The 17,009-nt window shown below is 52.0% G+C and overlaps 5 protein-coding genes across 5 annotated transcripts; 1 reads left to right on the top strand and 4 right to left on the bottom strand.

Annotated features, from left to right (window-relative positions):
• Nucleotides 1-667: 667 nt before the first annotated feature.
• PPTG_00184 (hypothetical protein) lies at nt 668-1,524 on the top strand (the record flags this gene model as incomplete). The annotated part of the gene is made up of 3 exons (XM_008891554.1): nt 668-764; nt 829-1,124; nt 1,183-1,524. 3 exons carry the CDS (start codon nt 668-670, stop codon nt 1,522-1,524), a joined length of 735 nt encoding a protein of 244 aa, XP_008889802.1.
• On the bottom strand, nt 707-5,801 carry PPTG_00183 (hypothetical protein). Its single transcript, XM_008891553.1, has one exon. It carries the CDS (start codon nt 5,667-5,669, stop codon nt 1,593-1,595), a length of 4,077 nt encoding a protein of 1,358 aa, XP_008889801.1. The 5' UTR covers nt 5,670-5,801; the 3' UTR covers nt 707-1,592.
• Nucleotides 5,802-7,057: 1,256 nt separating this feature from the next.
• PPTG_00182 (hypothetical protein) lies at nt 7,058-12,307 on the bottom strand (the record flags this gene model as incomplete). Its single annotated transcript, XM_008891552.1, has 2 exons — nt 7,058-11,956; nt 12,026-12,307. 2 exons carry the CDS (start codon nt 12,305-12,307, stop codon nt 7,058-7,060), a joined length of 5,181 nt encoding a protein of 1,726 aa, XP_008889800.1.
• Nucleotides 12,308-12,406: 99 nt separating this feature from the next.
• On the bottom strand, nt 12,407-14,092 carry PPTG_00181 (hypothetical protein; the record flags this gene model as incomplete). Its single annotated transcript, XM_008891551.1, has 1 exon — nt 12,407-14,092. The coding sequence occupies one exon, from the start codon at nt 14,090-14,092 to the stop codon at nt 12,407-12,409; it is 1,686 nt and encodes a 561-aa protein (XP_008889799.1).
• A 752-nt stretch (nt 14,093-14,844) lies between these two features.
• Nucleotides 14,845-16,706, bottom strand: PPTG_00180 (hypothetical protein). The gene has a single exon (XM_008891550.1). The coding sequence runs from the start codon at nt 16,564-16,566 to the stop codon at nt 15,139-15,141; it is 1,428 nt and encodes a 475-aa protein (XP_008889798.1). The 5' UTR covers nt 16,567-16,706; the 3' UTR covers nt 14,845-15,138.
• Between the last annotated feature and the right edge of the window lie 303 nt (nt 16,707-17,009).

Genomic DNA, 17,009 nt, shown 5'->3' with positions numbered 1-17,009 from the left:
GCCACGATCGCAATCGAGGGGAGAATCAATTGAGGGAGGTGCGCCTGATACTTAGCGGCCAATAGCAGAGCTCAAAACTGACAGCCGGTGCGAAAAACGTTTTGTTTATGGCAAGATTCGTAGCGTTTGTGTCTCACATCGCAGCGTTTTCACCACCTCAACTTGCGAAGGGCTTGTAGCAGATAAATTGTTGCAATCCTCTGTCAATAGTTTATTTAGAATAAATGCTTATTCTGTATACTACAGAATAAGAGCCGGCGTTACAAGGGTTAAGCGTGCGCGTACAACCCCTTTTGAACCATCAGTAGTACGAACGTCTTCAGCGCCTACGAAATATTTTTATAAAAGTTTTTTGAATTTCCTGCACTTTTGTTTTTACCTTACTTTTATTTTAAGAAAAATAGTCACTGTGGAGTCATGGAAGCACTGACTGGTAAATTGGCCAGTATCTAAATTGCATTTCACTTATAAGGTTTAGAGCTACAACGCTACGTACTCGATGAATCGCCTGCTATCGAATTTAACTTTGAGATAACAATTTGCACAATCTGTCGAGTGTAGATAATCGAGCGCTTCACAAAACTCATTTGTATTAATAGTTTTTCGTACGGTATTCAATCATGATCGCGGTTGGTATCCCAAAAATATACTCGAAATCAACGCGTCAATGCTCCTACCGATGGAGCTGCGCACGTGCCGCGAGCCTGACGCACAAAACCAGTATGAACCTTTCCGTCAAACGTTATTCACACATCGACGTGATGGTACGATGGCAGTTTGGTAGTATTGCGCTAGCCTTTACTTAAAGTTTGTCAACAATGCCTGTAGACCTCGCTTCGGCGCGAGGACCAGGGGCGCTTTTTCGTGAGGAATGGAACACTATGGCAGGCAACGCTAAGCGGCACAGGTCTCGATTGCTGTACCGAATGGAGCGAGACGTGAATCCGACACCTACAGCTACTGTGCAGAGATTCTACGACCCGCAAGAGTCCACGAACGTAGGTTCCCAACTCAAAAAGAAGGGAAACGCTGTCGTTTCCTTGAAGTCTAATGTGCCAAGGTTCTTATCTACACACGATAATGGAGCATCTAGTCGCGGACCGGGTTCGTATTTCCCCGATCGAGTACGTAGAACCCATTCTTTCATAGTTCTGGTGCCCAATTCACAGCATCCCCTTGCAGTATAATGGAGCGTTTCCAGCACTCTTCGATAAGATGACGCCACACTCGGTGCGTCTCGAAAAACGCCAAGCCAAGAGAGCATTAGCTACTACGTTTGGCATCATACCAGCTCCAGCTGCAACGATTTCTACCTCACCAGATCGTCTGATCAGACTGCGGGCATCGAAAGGGACTGAGGACCCGACAGGTCAACGTGCCTTTGCTGACTATGATATCTCTCTCGAGACAACAAGTCTTGCTCCTGCGCTCACGCCTCGTAATACTTATCAAAACCCGGCAAACCGACGATTTATCCTAGCAACAAGTCCGTCCGACGTATCAGCAGGCTCGACCACCAGCTAGTTACCCCCTTGTATCGATTGATTATATTTTCCCACAATGCTTACCGTACAACTTGTCTCGTCTTGCTCTTATCCATCCTCGCCTGAATTGTAGCACACCTTGCACACACGTACAACGTCGTAGTAGCCAAAATCTGGGAGACTCATGCGGTGACTCGTGCAACGACCGCAGAAAACGTACCCACAGCAGCGACAGTGGTGTCGATTGCGCAAGAGTGTCTTGAATTTCTTTTTGCAGCGTTTGCAGCACGGAGCGTCTTCGTCGCGCTCCCACACAGGCTGCGAGTTGAGATAGTTTCCTCCCGAGATTACCTTGTCCGTGCCCAATAACGGAGAGCTTCCTGGTGTGAAGTTGCGGGGATCTCCATCCAACGAGCTGGAGTCATAGGGTTCGCCACTGACTCGGGCCGAGGCTGATGTTGCACCTGAACCGGGTGAGGAAGATGACGATGGTGGCGAATACGTTCTCGGCGAGGGGTACGGTTTGTTGCCGTTTGAACACCCCAGCCGAACCTTCTTGCCGCTGGTGGGCGAAAGCGTATCGTTCTCGTTACGTAGTGCTGTCTCTGGGAGGTTGTAGTTGTAACAGCGGAACCGCCGCATCGTCTGCTTCGCCGCGTCCTCCTTTAAAGCCACTTGATGGTTGAGCTTCGAAAGCTGCGACTCGAGGTGATGAAGATCACGCTTCAGTTCATCTCGACGCGATGGAGAGCTCAAGCGCAGGTTGCGTCGTCCTTCACTGACACGCACTGGGTTGGGCAGCGTAGCTGAGCCAACTTCCTCCGGCTCGTCGATCTCCTTATCATGTGAGCCACCTTTCATCTGCGCTACCACATTAATTAATGTGTTCTTGAGGCTGTTGCTGCGTGAGCGACTGGTTATAGACTTGCGTCGTCGAGGATTAGGCAGGTTGTGCGATTGCGTTGGTACTCCAGCTGATCCGGCCGGCGTAGGACCAGAACTAGCCTCGAGGTTTCCACGCTGTAGCATCTGCGCCAATGTCATGTGCTCACGAGGAGGCGAGGATACCGCTCCCGCCTTTGCAGCGGCACCTGCCGTTCCCATAGCTACAATGCTGGCCAAATCGTGGAAGTCCAGCGACGCCGCGGTCGGTCGTTTGCCCGAGTTGCGCAGCATTTCGCCACTAGATGCCATTCTCTTCTTCTCCAGTTCTTTCGATGGTGTAGCAAGCTCGTCAGGATATTTAAGGTTCATGCTACGCGAGAGTTTTGCGATGTCAGACCGCAGTTGGCTTGCACGCAACTCGAGCTGTTGATCGCTGGACAAGGCGGCGTATAGACGGGAGAGATCTGCTTCTTGTTGCCGAATAAGCTGCAGCATCTCGAACTCTCGCTGCTGCAAGCGCATGTGTCCAATGGCCTTTTGGTATTGACTGACCCAGAGCTGCATAACACGCACACGACACACGGGCAGCATGGGCTCCATGTTCGACCCACTAGACGCGTGTACCTCCCTGCCAGCGAACAAAGGGTTAAGGAATTGATCTGTGGTGGCTCGAATGACATCCCACACGCTGACGCTCGGAACGGTAGACAAGAAAAGACGCCGCTCATTTTCAGAGTTCTTCTGGAAGGTCCCATACCACGACGAGTACACAGCTTCAGCGACAGAAGACAACAGCAGCTCGTTGAATTGGAAATGTGTTGGGAACTGGAGAGTGAGCTGATACACTGCATCAATAAACTGCAAAAAGATCGGCGACGTCTGGTCGGATGTGGGATGCGAACATCTTCTCTGGAAGTTGTGACCGAAAGAGCACCAATCCTTTTCGATCAGCTGAGCGAAGCCTTCTAACGTACGATAGTACGGATCCAGCATTATCTGCGCCAGAGCCGAGAGCTGAGCCGTGCGATCCCATCCGTCACTACAGTGTACCAACACCGCATCACCACGCTCAAGATGCGTGGCCACCTCGCTTGCGCCTTGTAGGATGCTACAGATATGCTCCAACCACCGACTCTTTTGCACCGCTCCGAAGAAGTTGGAGTCCTCCACTTCATACAACGCCTGCGCCAGACCAGCGAGCGAATTGCGTACAACGTGTATATTATCAATCCCCATGAACGTGATCGCAGCTGTAGACACTCCATCGCGGTCGTACTGTTTCACCGACTCATGCCCTTTGCCAGCAAGAGCGTTACTCTTGGCGTTGATCTCTGGCCGTGCGTCAACGATGTGCACGACGCTGTTCTTCTTGGGCAGAGCGCGTTTGGACTTTGCGGCCTGATCAGCTGGAATGGCAGCATCTCGGATGGCCCAGATCAGCTTCTTGTCTTCAGGGTTCGTGCTTCGTAATACACCAGTGTTTGGTTGACTACTGCGACAAAGCGGTGCTCCTGTTCGAGGATGGATCCACGTCAGCGCAGGGAAACGACTCTTGCTGCGAAAGCCCGCAGCAGCCGTGATAATCTCGTCGTTCAGACACTCTGGCACCATGAGGAATGCCGGATATGTAGGGCACAACTGGTACTGCTCATTCAGCTCACACTTCCGCCAACGAGGATGATCTAAAGCACCTAGTCTAGCAAATTCCGCCTCTGGGTCGTATCGAATGCGTCGTCTCGCTGCAAGTTGGAATTGTTGCGGTGGCTTTCTCACTGACATCGTCTGCGTTAGCGGAGGATAAGCATCGGATTCGCTCAGCTGGTGCTTGACCTTGGGACGTTCCATTGGTCCACCACTCCCGTTGAGAGTCAGGCTTCCAATGCTCTCCTTAGTAAACGTATGCTTCTGATACTTGCTATAATTCTGCGTTAAAGCGCGAGCCATGGGCGGCGGCATCGACGAGCTGCTGTGCTTGGGCGTGTAATGAAGTAAATCGTCCTCAAGTTGCATCTCATCTGCAGTAGCCACCGTGTGATTCCGATCTGTAGGAGAGCAGAAGCTGTTTTCAATGCGCAGCCACTCAATCTCCCGAACGATATTGTGCAGCGTCTTCACACGTTTCAGTTCTGCTTCACGAGAGAAATCCCGGACCGAATCGCGTAACCTGGAAATCGGTGAGAGCGTCACGTGGTAGTGTCCAGCGTCCATATTATCCAAGATCAGTACTGTGATCACGTTGTTGTTGCTGCGTTTCTGCTGTTGAATCGACGCCTTGAGGATCTTGCTTACTGGTAATGTATGAACATCCTCATGCAGCAAACCCCGCACACGTCGATACGGCACGAACCAAATGCGATAGTTAGTCAGCACCAGCGTGGCCAGCACTCCCTGATTCGATTCGTTGACGTGAAACGTAACTGTAACTTCCTCCACCATGTGAAGAAGCTTCTCGTGCCACGGGAACAAACAATCCTTGGGGGTTCCTTGATGCATGGCCGTGAGTTCATCCTGTCTTACAGCTACGTCCGGATGCCAGCTCCTGGGTAAATGGCAATAAGCCTGCTCAAATCTCGGGTTCTGCGGCAGGAAAACCTCCTGGATACTGGTACCGTACGGGTGGTTCACCAGGTACTTTAGGTCTCTCTCCTCGTACTGTACACTGCAGAGAATGCGCCCTTGCGCTGCCGAGCCCTTGACCAGTCTGCACCATATAAACACAGGCTTAATATCCATCACATCGCTCACCGGTTCCATCGAGACCTCTCCAGACGCCACAGAAGCGCGGCCTTTGGTCTCCGCTTGGAGATATCCCCCACTGGAGTTTAAAGACCTCGATCGTCGCTGGAAATCCGTCGACTGGGAGGAATTACCCTTCTGCAGCAGTTTACTGTCGCTATTGTTGGCGCTGTTGCTCGTATCTGCAATTTTGTTAACGCGTAGTTGCCGTACGTCCACGCACTTGGAGCCTCTGTGCTTTGTAGGGGGCATTTCTTTCCTCTGCTTACGTTTCTGGTACTGGTCTACGAGCTGGCGCCACTCTGGGAAAGGTACACGCAAAGAACCCAGTAGATCGTTCTGGGACAGCTCGTCCTTGTCTAGCACCTCGAGCTCCACGTCCAAAGGTCCAGCATGTGCCAGAGTGATGGTCACTTGAAAATCCCACCGCGGGTTGAGCGACCGCTTGACGCGGTGCGACGCCCCCACCTCCTTACCGTCGTAGAAGACGCGCACGAACGGGTCGCTCTTGCCGTTCAGGTCAGCGGACGCCAGCGCCTCGGCACGGATGATTTTGAGCAGCATGGCGTACGGCCGCGGTAGTGCGGGAGTGCGGACACGAGTGCGGAAATGGAGTGATGGTCAATCGGCAAGAGGTTGCTGTAGTGAGCTTTGGATTGCGGAGTGGAGACTGAACAGACGCCCAGTTGTCAGGATTTAGAGGAAGCTAGATTTGATTTGGTTTTTGTAAGGATTTTTTTAGGGTTTGAGTTGCTTTTATTTTGTTCCATAATCGTGGGCGATTTTACGCTTCACCAGCTCCTTGTGATTCCCCGAATCTTCCGTGTGTGTAGCGTGCGAGGCCAGCTAGCACTGATATTTATTTGGCTATTGAAGTAGTGTGTGGCCTGGGCCTCGTGCAGGGATCGAAGCGAGCTTGCAGAGGGAAGCGTTCAGTTTTGGCGGCTCATTGGTAGTGGAACGCTTCAATGGAATGATACTTTTCAAAAGGCAACCTCCGACAGTACAAGGAGTCCTTGCGTTAGGCATTGCCAGGACCGCGTGGAGGGTCGCCTGGACATATACAAGAAGTATTTTCGATCGATTCCCGACTTGGAGGCTCCATGGCTTGAAGCTCGGAGCCAAGCACGACACAGCTCATGGATTTCCCACCATGTCGTCGTTTGCAAGTTGCTACAGGCTCGCGCATCTACCCTAGCCAAGCAATCCTAACTCTTGTGCTTGCGAAAACATGTACCAATCCTTTGAAATGGTGGATGTATGGATTCGATATTTTACGTAAAAGCACAACCATTTCCACGAAGGACTTCGTGTACATTCATCGGTTCGACTAGACGTGCTTAAATGACTTGAGCTCGACCAGATGACTTCCTTCTTTATCGTGTGTCGTGACGAGGCTTGTGGCCAGGTTTCATTGTACCAGCACAAGTGGTGCTATAATTCAGTATCGTACGAATCGAGCTGTCAACTTCGTCCTCTCGAGAAGCGATCCTAGAAACGAACTGTTCTTAGTCGACTAAAACCTTCAACGTTGTGCTACGTGCACGCTACAGTCCTAAACTACTGATAATTATCTACATCCGGCGCTTATAAAAGTTAGCCTGAATACTCAAGAACGCTCGCTTGTTAATTAGTGTTGATAAGTGCAAGGTATTTACTAAATTTCGTCTAGGAAATCTCACATTCTAGTACTATTTACGGGTAAGTTACCGTATCGAAAGATTAGTAAGAATAGTCTTGAGAAAAAGAATCCTAACATCGCCTCGTCTCTGTTTATTTATGATCTGAAATCTCATCTTCGATTCGTCGCCGAAAGGACACTGTAATACGATCCGTCGTTGCATTGTAATTGTGCGTGTACCCACCTCAACTTGATCTTTGAGTTGACGACACGAGTGACGCACATACCACCCGTTGCATTCCGTCTCCGATGCAGCTACAACTTGGCCGTCTCACTTGCTGCCTGGTCGTGTAGCAGCTCCGCCTTTGGGTAACAGAAACATGTTGAGGACGTCTCGGTTGCTGCCCAAGAACTCGAGCACTTGACTCTCCACCAGCCTCCGCGTCGACGGCTCCAATGCGCTCCCGCCTCGTCCAACGCGCTCTTGAGCCAACGCCATTGCTCCCTTTGTATCTCCCGTTTCCCTCATAAACGCCACTGCATCGTCCGCAATGGCCCGGACCCCGTCGTCCTTTGCCAAGAGCGTACGCAACTTGGCTCGGAATGCCGGGAAGCGATCGTGGTACAGGGCGTTGGCCCACGGGTGGGCGAAGAAGTCCACCCAATCGTTAACTTTACCTGCAGAATACGAAGCCAGTGCGCTGTTTAGATACGCTTCGTGCAGACCCACAATGTTCTGTAGATTGCGGACGGGTAAAGGGCCGTCTCCCAGGTATTCCAGTCGGTTCAGTACCCCTACGTCGTCAAAGAGCAAACACGTGTACCGGGATGGTCTACTCGTTCCACTGGTAGGACGAGAAGGTGCGTGCGTGTCCGTATCGATGAGGTTCGCGTCCGTTGCTCGCGACGCAGTATTTGTGGGTAACGATTGCAGAGCCAGCGTGTTAGTGAGAGTTGGAACGCTGATCTGCACGTAGAACTTGCCACCAGGAATCACAGCGCTTCGAATTACAGGCAATTCCATCTCTGGAGGTGGAACCATGGGTGTTTTCGTCGGTTGTGCAGGCAGTGGATGCACTTCCGAGGGTTCAGGAATTGCCAACGGATCTAGCAGTTCAAGCAGCGATTTAGCGAGCAATTCACCCCCTTCGCGGCTGCTGTAGTTCTCGTGCAGTTTGGCTGACATGAATCGTCTCGAAAAACGGCACAACGATCCTGCACCCAGCACGTGTGCGTCGGTCGTGCGCATATGACCGTCCACAACAAGGCGGCCATCGTATACAATGCCACTTTCGTTTATAGCACGAAATACATCGGCGTCCGCGTCGTTGTGCCGACAACACAGCAGCCACGAACAAGGTATCAACTCTCCTTCAACCGCAGATGCATGTTCATCGGTGGAACCTTTTGCTCCGTCTAAAGTCGAGACGCGGATACCTTCCAGTTCGTTGTCATTTCCCGTTTTCGTCTCGATGGCTACAATCTGCATGGCTGTGTGAAGAGTGACTCCACTATTGGCGTACTGCTTGTCCATCTCTGATCGCACCACGGTGTCCTCAAAGACTCCACATCCGTTGTCTCGCGATGGAGAGACGTGATGAATGCGACTGCCATTAATACCGCGAACAAGCAGCGCCTGGATCACCTGAAGTGCCAGTAATGAGCCGCCATACACTACAATAGAACCTCCAGAAGTAGCATTCGTCTTGTTCAGCGCAGTATGGAGCTTCTGAGATGTTGGTAAGTCTCCCAATGCCATCATTTGCCTCGGAATGACTGGAGGGTAATACATTGCAGCCATAGCAGTGCCATCGTCAAAGTTTTCGTCCACGAACCGCGGTAGCTTCCCAAGTGCTGTACATGTGCCGTCCTGTAGCCCCGTAGTCAGCGGAAGGTAATCGTATGGAATGCAGGAGCCATCCTGGAGAATCACAGCTCGCGTCTCCCGATCCAGACGCACCATTCGGCTCTCAATAACTCGCACATGAGTCCGCAGGCTAAATTGCTCCATCTCCACGGCTGTGAACGTGCTCTTCCGTGCAAAATCCGAAGGTCGAGGAGTCGAAGTATCATCCTCACCTTCATCCATCGTCGCAACCGTCAAACCATGCGGAGAAATGAGCGTGAGATTAGAAAAATGCAGATAAGGAGTCACCAGAAGCCGAGCCAAGCAACTCAATGCTGCGTCCGAAGCGCCCACAAACACGACGCGTTGGTTGACGGTCATCTTCGGTTCCGACAGTAAGCGTTTGGGTAATACAAACAGCGCGAAGGCAGCACAAACTGCTGCGCGTCGTACTCGCTCCCGTTCATCCTTGACGTCGTCACTCACTTCCTCAGTGTCTTTTGTGATTGATGCAGGGCTTTTCCCTGCGTTAGTGTGCGCACCACGTCGTGGTGGAGCGAGCACGAACTCCTCCAGCGCAGCACTGAACGATGTCGACGTTAAGTTGCTCGTATTCGTTCCAAGTCCCGTCGGTACTTGATAAATGAGGCATGTTTTGCGAAAAAGCCTCATTAACTCAAGTAACACGACACGCGAGCACGACGCGAAAATAGGATTTAGAATCAGATGACGCACAAATGCCAGATCTTTAGCACGGTGGAACTCCATACGTGCCACACGGTCGATATCGAAGTGATGAGGCAGCAACGTCGCCACTTCGGGCTGTCGAGCGAGCGCTGCCAGCCCGACAACTTGTCCATTGGCACGTACAACGAACGCTGTGTGCCTTGGCGAGTCTTCCAGGTCGATTTCGGCCTCTTCGTTGGCAGATTCTAGCTCTTGGTCCAGTGCTTGACGAGTTTGGCGGTTCAATCCTGCCATCAATGGGGCCAATTCTGCTGCATTTTCACCACTTGAAAGCAAACGTTGCACGTCAATCTGCACAGGGTGAAGTACACCGCGACCGTCGCTTGTTTGAGGACAGAAGAAGGAAATAGCGTCGCGATGTAGCACGTATAGTGCGTGTGTGAACGCACTTGCCGGTCGCGCAGTTATACGAGAGAAAAAGGCGAGACAAGGAGGCTCTCGTGCGTGTGTCGGTAGCGTAAGTAAGCAGTAGTCACGTGTCGGGAACGTGGCGAACGCTGCTACCAGTAGATCTGCAGACGAGGACCGCTCGAACGCATCGTCGCCCACACAAAACAAGGTGATCGCGAAGCAGTTGGAGTGCGCTTCAGCACGCGCCAACTTGGAGAGATTCTCCGCTCCTGTATGTTGTAAAACTCGTGCTTCCGCCTCCACGCCACGCTCAATTGTTGGAGCTACGAACGCCTTGGCGATCAAAGAAGCAGGTTGTAATCCGTCAGCGCGGATAATTTGCACACTTGTGCCGTTCTCGCCGTGGTACCCCTCAAATGCAGCCAATACTCCATCGCTATGTGCATGAAACTGCTCCAGTCTTGTACGTAGCGTCTCCTCCGTGTCATCACTACGCTGAATCACACGCATCTGGACTTCTGGAGGTGGCGGGTTGAACTCCACGTGGTACGTTTTCCCAGTCTCGGGGTCCACGCGACGACCTGCGATACGTCGGATAACTTCTTCATCCGGAACATCGAGCACCAGTACGTAATCAGGAGCAGCCTTCCCTCCTCGAGCTGCTAAAAGAGCCTCCGCCTGTGTAGCTGTGCGTGGGAATCCGTCGAGTAGCCATCCTCTGCTCTCACAATCTGGCTGCGTGATTCGCTCCAGCACAACGTCCACGATCAACTCATCCGGTACCAGTTGACCGCCATCCATGAAACTCTGTGCCTGCATTCCTAGCGGGGATTTCTCTCGAATAGCTTGACGCAGCATGTCACCAGTGGAAAGATGAACCACATTAAGCAGAGCTACAAGCTGCTCACATTGTGTGCCCTTCCCTCCTGCAGGCGGACCCGAGATCACCAGCTTCGGCGGCGTCATGTCGCCGCGATTTATCAGCAGTCGCAGCTTCTGTGCAGTCTTGATCGTACGCGTTTGCTCAACAATATGCTGCGCCACAGCGTGCTTCGACTGGAGGCCATTCACAGTAATAACCTTAGCTCCTGAGCCTGGAACAGCATTGAAAGCAGACAGAACAGAGCCCAAATGCTTGTGGAACGTAGCCAGACGCTGACGAATTGTCGACTCGGTATCATCGCTGCGCTGAATGAGTCGAGCGAGCACGTCTTCGTCTTGAGGCGGTGGATTAAACTCGAGATGGTACGTTTTGCCTGTCTCGGGATCTACTCGACGTCCAGCTATACGTCGAACAACCTCGTCGTCTGGAACGTCAAGCGCGATCATTGCGTCAGGACAAAAGCCTGCTGCTAGGAGAGCTTGAGCCTGAGTGGATGTTCGCGGGAATCCATCCAGTAACCAGCCCCGAGACTCGCAATCCGGTTGAGCCAATCGCTCAAGCACTACGTCCACGATCAGTTCATCGGGCACTAGTTGGCCAGAGTCCATGAAATGCTGGGCCTGAACGCCCAAAGGAGAGCCACACGCCACTGCGGCACGCAGTAGATCTCCTGTCGATAGATGCAGCACGTTGAATGCCTCAACTAGCAGTTCGCACTGAGTGCCTTTACCCCCAGCGGGAGGCCCAGCGATCACGAGTCTGGGTGGAGTGATCTTGTCAGTCCGTAGGGCTGTAGTGTTGCTCTTGGCTAGGTCACTTAGAGCACTCAGAGCGAAATTGTCTTGTAGCGTGGATACGTCGATCTGGTCGGAGATCGCTAACAGACCGACAGCTCGACCCTGACCAGCAGAATTTGTAGTGGCAGCTTCTGCAATGAGACAGACGTTGTGCTCGTCCTGGTCGTGAATGAGTTCTGCTAGGAAATAGTCTCCAAATGCTGAGGACACAGCTTCAGCTTGAGCAGTTAGGATAGGCTGCAAATCGTCATGGTCTTCCACTCTAGCGCGACGAACATGCACGGCTGGGAAGAAGGAGTCCACCTTAGCTTGGTACACTATGAACTGACTGAAAGTCTTGGCGTTCTTGGCGAATTGTTGCTCTAGCCGCTTTCCAGGGGCTTCTATGGGTGTTGAGCGAGTTGGTAATCGTTCGAAGAACTTGGCCAACGCTGGTTCAGTCTCAGTAATATTGACGTCTTCGGGTAGAACGAGCAACACACTGCGCTTATTCACCAAACTGGCAAACATCGAATGCAGCAAATGCTTGAGCACTGGCGGTCGACTTGCAGTCCCCGCAGTCGCTTGACGTTGAGCAAAGTACGTCAGAAACAGGAACGCCGAAGCCTGTTTAGCATACACCAATTAGTATCAATAATGTGGTAGAGTTGGTAGAGTAATTCTACGAATCCGTACAGGTGGAAGATCGAATTTGTGCTCGAGGAATGCCGGATAGCAAGCAGCATCAGCCAGTTCACCCGGTGGAGAACTGTCAAAGGCGGCGAAGCCTAGAACACGTTCAGGTCTGGTCGGATCTGTGGCGGTGAGCGCTAGAAATGACGTCTCGATGGCTGCTCCCACCAACGCTCGACCGAAATATGACCGACGAGCATCTTTACTGGGCGAATCCAACTCGAGCACCCCGTTCTGATCGCCGTGTTCGCTGCGTCGAATAGCGTAGAGCTCCGGGTGATCCATGTCGCCCAAGTGACGCAATGAAGAGTCGGGCAGCAGTGGCTGTTCACGCAGTAGTGATCACCGTTTCGTTCTACCCATGTACATTTAATTATACCAGTTCTACGGACGAGGGAGGATTTCCTGACTGCTTTCTCGCATTGAGCCACGTAAGACTTCGAGTTTGTCGCGGGCGTACCACAACAGTTCGGGGTTTTGCACTACCAATTGCTCGAATCGCTTGTAGGGGATGCCCCTGTTATTCTCTGTCTGAGTTTGACGTATTACTGCAGCAACACTAGCCTCAGAAATGCCGTAGAAAATGCGTTGGAAGCGAAGCATTTGTTCCAGTTCGGAGGCGTCGATGACTCCGTTGTTATCGAGATCGTAGAGCCGAAACGCGAATTTAGCCAACGCGTCGTCGCCCTCGTTGATATTCTGCGGATTTAATGCACGCAGAGCCAAGCACAACTCGCGGAAATCGATGAGTCCGCTGTCGTCCACGTCAACGAGGTCAAAGAGCTGGTCGACGATCACTGGATCGTCATTGGGGAACAGCGCACGCAGCTCCTGCATCGATAACTGGCCGTCCTTATCAAGATCGTGTTGACGGAAGTACCCAACGAGGCGATCCACGTCGCCTTGCTTCAATGCCGTAAGCGAGATCACTTCACCGACGTCTGTCAGCGGTACGACGTGTTTAGTGGCGTAGTCTCCGACACGCATCAGCATGGCTACATCCTCGAACGCGTGATTCGTTGTGGGAACTCCAAGCGCCTTGGCCATGACCTCGCGGACATTATTGGCGTATAATTGAGGATCCCTTTGCTCTCTCTCCGATGGGTAGTACGCGGGCAGAATCTCAACTTCTAGTCGATTGTACACTTGGCACAACACTCGTAGAGCCAAGTACAGGCCCGAAACTCCAGGTGGCCAGCTCATATCGAAGTGTTTGTACGGATACCGAAGCACGATCGGTTGACACGGTACGCCGGAGACAAAGGAGCCAACTTTGAATTTACAAACTACCGTTTGGTTCGATGTGGTGCCTTCAGGGAATACGAGTAGCGGGGGTTGGCTGGGATTGGCCACGTGCGACGTAATGTCGTTCATTGCTCTTCTACGCCCTTCAGGGGTTCCTCTGTCAATCAGAATCGGTTGAATCATCTGCACGATTCGGCTGATCAACGGGAGGTTGGCTACGTCTGTCTTCATGGCGATACTGGGCGATAGCAACGTGAAGATGTAGAGGCCGTCGAAGAACGTCAAGTGGTTGCTCACAATTACGCGTGGCATGGTACGGCGATTAAAATTCGGCGGGTATTTGACCGGGATCCAGTAGTAGCCTACGATGAACATCAACGACCGCAGTAGATATGGTACGGGCGATCCAACGATACGTCTCCAACGTGGCAGAGGTGGACGAGCTCCTGAGTGAGCGTCCAATGGCTTGTACCCAATGAGAGCCAAGTGGCTTACTAGCGTGAGTAGGAATCCCACACAGAGTAGCAGCACAACGCGAATCAGTGGGACTCCCAATAGACACAGGATAGTCATCTTGACCTTCTCGTACGTGTCCACGGGCGTCGTGTATGTGAACGGATTGTGCTTAACGGTCGAGGCACCGCAACTGGACGAGGCGGTCACGTAGGCACCACCTGCCATCGCCGCTGACTCGGACGGTGAGACTTTGACCCCCATGTCGATTGCATGGGACAGAGGGGACTCGAGCTGCTCCAGCGCGGCGTATTCCGGTTCTCGCGACGGGGGTGGCGAAGTGGAGGCTTGTAGCAATGCGGTCGTGCTCATTTTTAGCGGCCAAGACAGGAATAGAGACGATTTGCTCGTTGAATGAGAATGCGGTGCGTTGCCTCCCACCTTGGACTCCGATCGACGAATGAATCGGTGATGATGGCTCCGACAGGCTCAAGTTCTGGCAGAACAGTTCGTGTGCAAGGCCACTGCTTGACGTACATGGCGGATACATCCGCTCCGAACTTATCTGCCTACTCTGATTTGTTATTGTGATACAAATTGGTTCTTCTTTGTTTTATAAGTGAATAGAAAAGTTAATTTGTATTGCTGCCGTAGCTGATACAATGGTAATAATTCATATTTAGTGTATAAAGGATATTCCATTTAAAAGAATTGTGGGTACATAATATTTCTCTATGCCAATATCGGCACAGTGTACCTTAATTAGGGCACGGTGTACCAATGCCAATTTGGGATCATCACTCGAAGCGTGACGCAAGAGGCGTCACCGCTGGACGATCGCTTCCACAGGAGCACCGCACAAGTACAAGGTTACTGCAGCTCGCGGTGGTTGCTCTACAGCGACACAATCCTCGTCGCAGTACTCCCCATTGTCTAGGAATTAACGGTCTTACACGTGTCATGGTACTTTCTGATTACTCGTGTATTAGAGTTTTATTCAGACCCACAATATTCGGTCACATGAAAAAAAATCCCAATACAATAGCTTTTGCTTACTTAAAGCAACAGCAACCAACAGATCTTCTCTATAAGAACTTCATTGAGTAGCTGTACTTGGAGTTGCGGTCGGGCGCTGTATTGGTACATGTAGTACTTGCTAGCGCATCGCTATTACGGTGCGTTTTGGCTAGTCGAGCCGTGGAGTGGTCTTGACTGTCTCATGAGTTGAGTTTTGAACACGCACTTCGATTGTGGTACACTGAACAGAACTAAATCGTGTCGGACTCATGCTAAGCAGACTCTCAAGGCTTGATTTGATTTACGTTAAGGGAAGACAGCACGAAGAGTATAACGCTGGCATTCAGCAACAGCACTGCAGAGTTAAAAAAAATGTCTGCTCACTACTTGGTTACTCTGCTCTAAAAGGGCAGTTCACCCGAGATAACCTCGGCGCGGCCAATGACGTACACCTTGGCACCCAGTTCGGCAATCTTCTCATGCGGGAGAATATTGCGTCCATCAAAGAAGAACGCAGGCTTGGTCATGTTCTCGTAGATCTTGGCGTAGTCCAGCGTCTTGAACTCGTCCCACTCGGTAAGCGCAGCGATAGCGTGCGAGTCCTTAGCCGCCTCGTACGGATCGTTATACACCTTAAGCAGCTTGTCCATCTGCGGGTGGTTGGTGCTGTTCACGCCCTGGTATTCGAGCTCGTGCATCATGTCCTCAATCTTGACCTGAGGGTCGTACACAGCCACATTGGCCTTCTCCTCAAGCAGATACTTGACGATCGTAGCGGCCGGAGTCTCACGCACATCGCCAGTGTCCTTCTTGAACGCAAAGCCGAAGATACAGATCTTCTTGTTCGTCACCGTGTTGAACATCCGGCGGATCATGGTCGTAGCAAAGCGAGTCTTCTGGTACTCGTTCATCGTCACCACGTGGCGCCAGTAGTCGGCCACTTCCGGCAAGTGGAAGCTCTCGGCCAGGTATACTAGATTCAAGATATCCTTCTGGAAGCACGAGCCGCCGAAACCGACCGAGCAGTTCAAGAATTTGGCGCCAATACGGTCGTCCGCACCGACTGCACGCGCCACTTCGTGCACATTCGCGCCTGTAGCTTCGCACACAGCCGAGATCGAGTTGATGCTCGAGATTCGCTGGGCCAGGAAGGCATTGGCCACCAGTTTGGACAGCTCCGAGGACCAGACGTTCGTGGTAATGATGCGTTCACGCTCCACCCAGTGGGCGTACACGCTTACAAGCTTCTCCACGGCTTCGTGGCCCTCTGGAGTCTCGGCTCCACCAATCAGAATACGACTAGGCTTCTGCAGGTCGTCGATAGCTGTGCCCTCGGCTAAGAACTCCGGGTTCGAGAGCACCTCGAATTTAAGACCCTTCGAGTTGGCTCGAAGCACAGCCTTGATGCTTTCGGACGTGCGTACGGGCACGGTGGACTTCTCTACGACGATCTTGCCCTCAGTAGCCACGTCTGCGATCTTACGTGCGCAGGCCTCGCAGTTCTTCGTGTCTGCGGCGCTACCAGCGCCAATACCGCTGGTTTTAGTAGGCGTGTTGACACATACGAAGATGATGTCGGCCTCGTTAATGTACTTGTCCAGGTCTGTGGAGAAGAACAGGTTCTTGTTTCGACGCGCGTCCACGAGCTCCTTAAGGCCAGGCTCGTAGATGGGGATCTCATCGGGCGCGTTCCACTTGGCGATCTGCTGCGCACTCACGTCCACGACGACCACCTTGATGTCCGGACAGTTGGCGGCGATCACAGCCATGGTAGGGCCGCCCACGTAGCCGGCGCCCATGCAGCAAATGGTCATTTTGAACTCGGACATGGTTGATAAAGGAATTATGGTCTAGGCTTGCTGTAGGTCTTGCTAGGGCTTGTGCGGCGACTTGGGTGGCACGTGGCAGATTCAATAGTGCTGTTGGATCTGGAGGCGTCGGTTTGGCGGCGTGTGGGAAAGTTTGCTCCAAACTTGAACTGAAGGGGCGGCGAGTTGTGATTGGTTTATTTTTGCGCGAATGAGAGGTGGAGAATCTTGGCCGATCTTAGGCTTGACGACATGACAACAAAAAGCGACTTGTTTGACTCAAACTTTGAGATTGCGATCTCGTTCGTGAGGAGCATACAATTTGCCATACGTTTGGGTGAAACTGGTACCGTATGCGGAGTATGTTGGGATCACTTTACAGTCCAAAGCAGATGAGGGTCTGGTTTGGACCAAACAACCAAACCGTTTGGTCCCTCCTCGGACCAATCATGCCACAGCCATAA

This window comes from Phytophthora parasitica (genome assembly GCF_000247585.1).
Source record: "Phytophthora parasitica INRA-310 unplaced genomic scaffold supercont2.1, whole genome shotgun sequence".
Taxonomy (NCBI): Eukaryota; Oomycota; class Peronosporomycetes; order Peronosporales; family Peronosporaceae; genus Phytophthora; species Phytophthora nicotianae.
The sequence above is the reverse complement of the archived record's forward strand: the minus strand, read 5'-3'. Positions and strand labels throughout refer to the sequence as shown.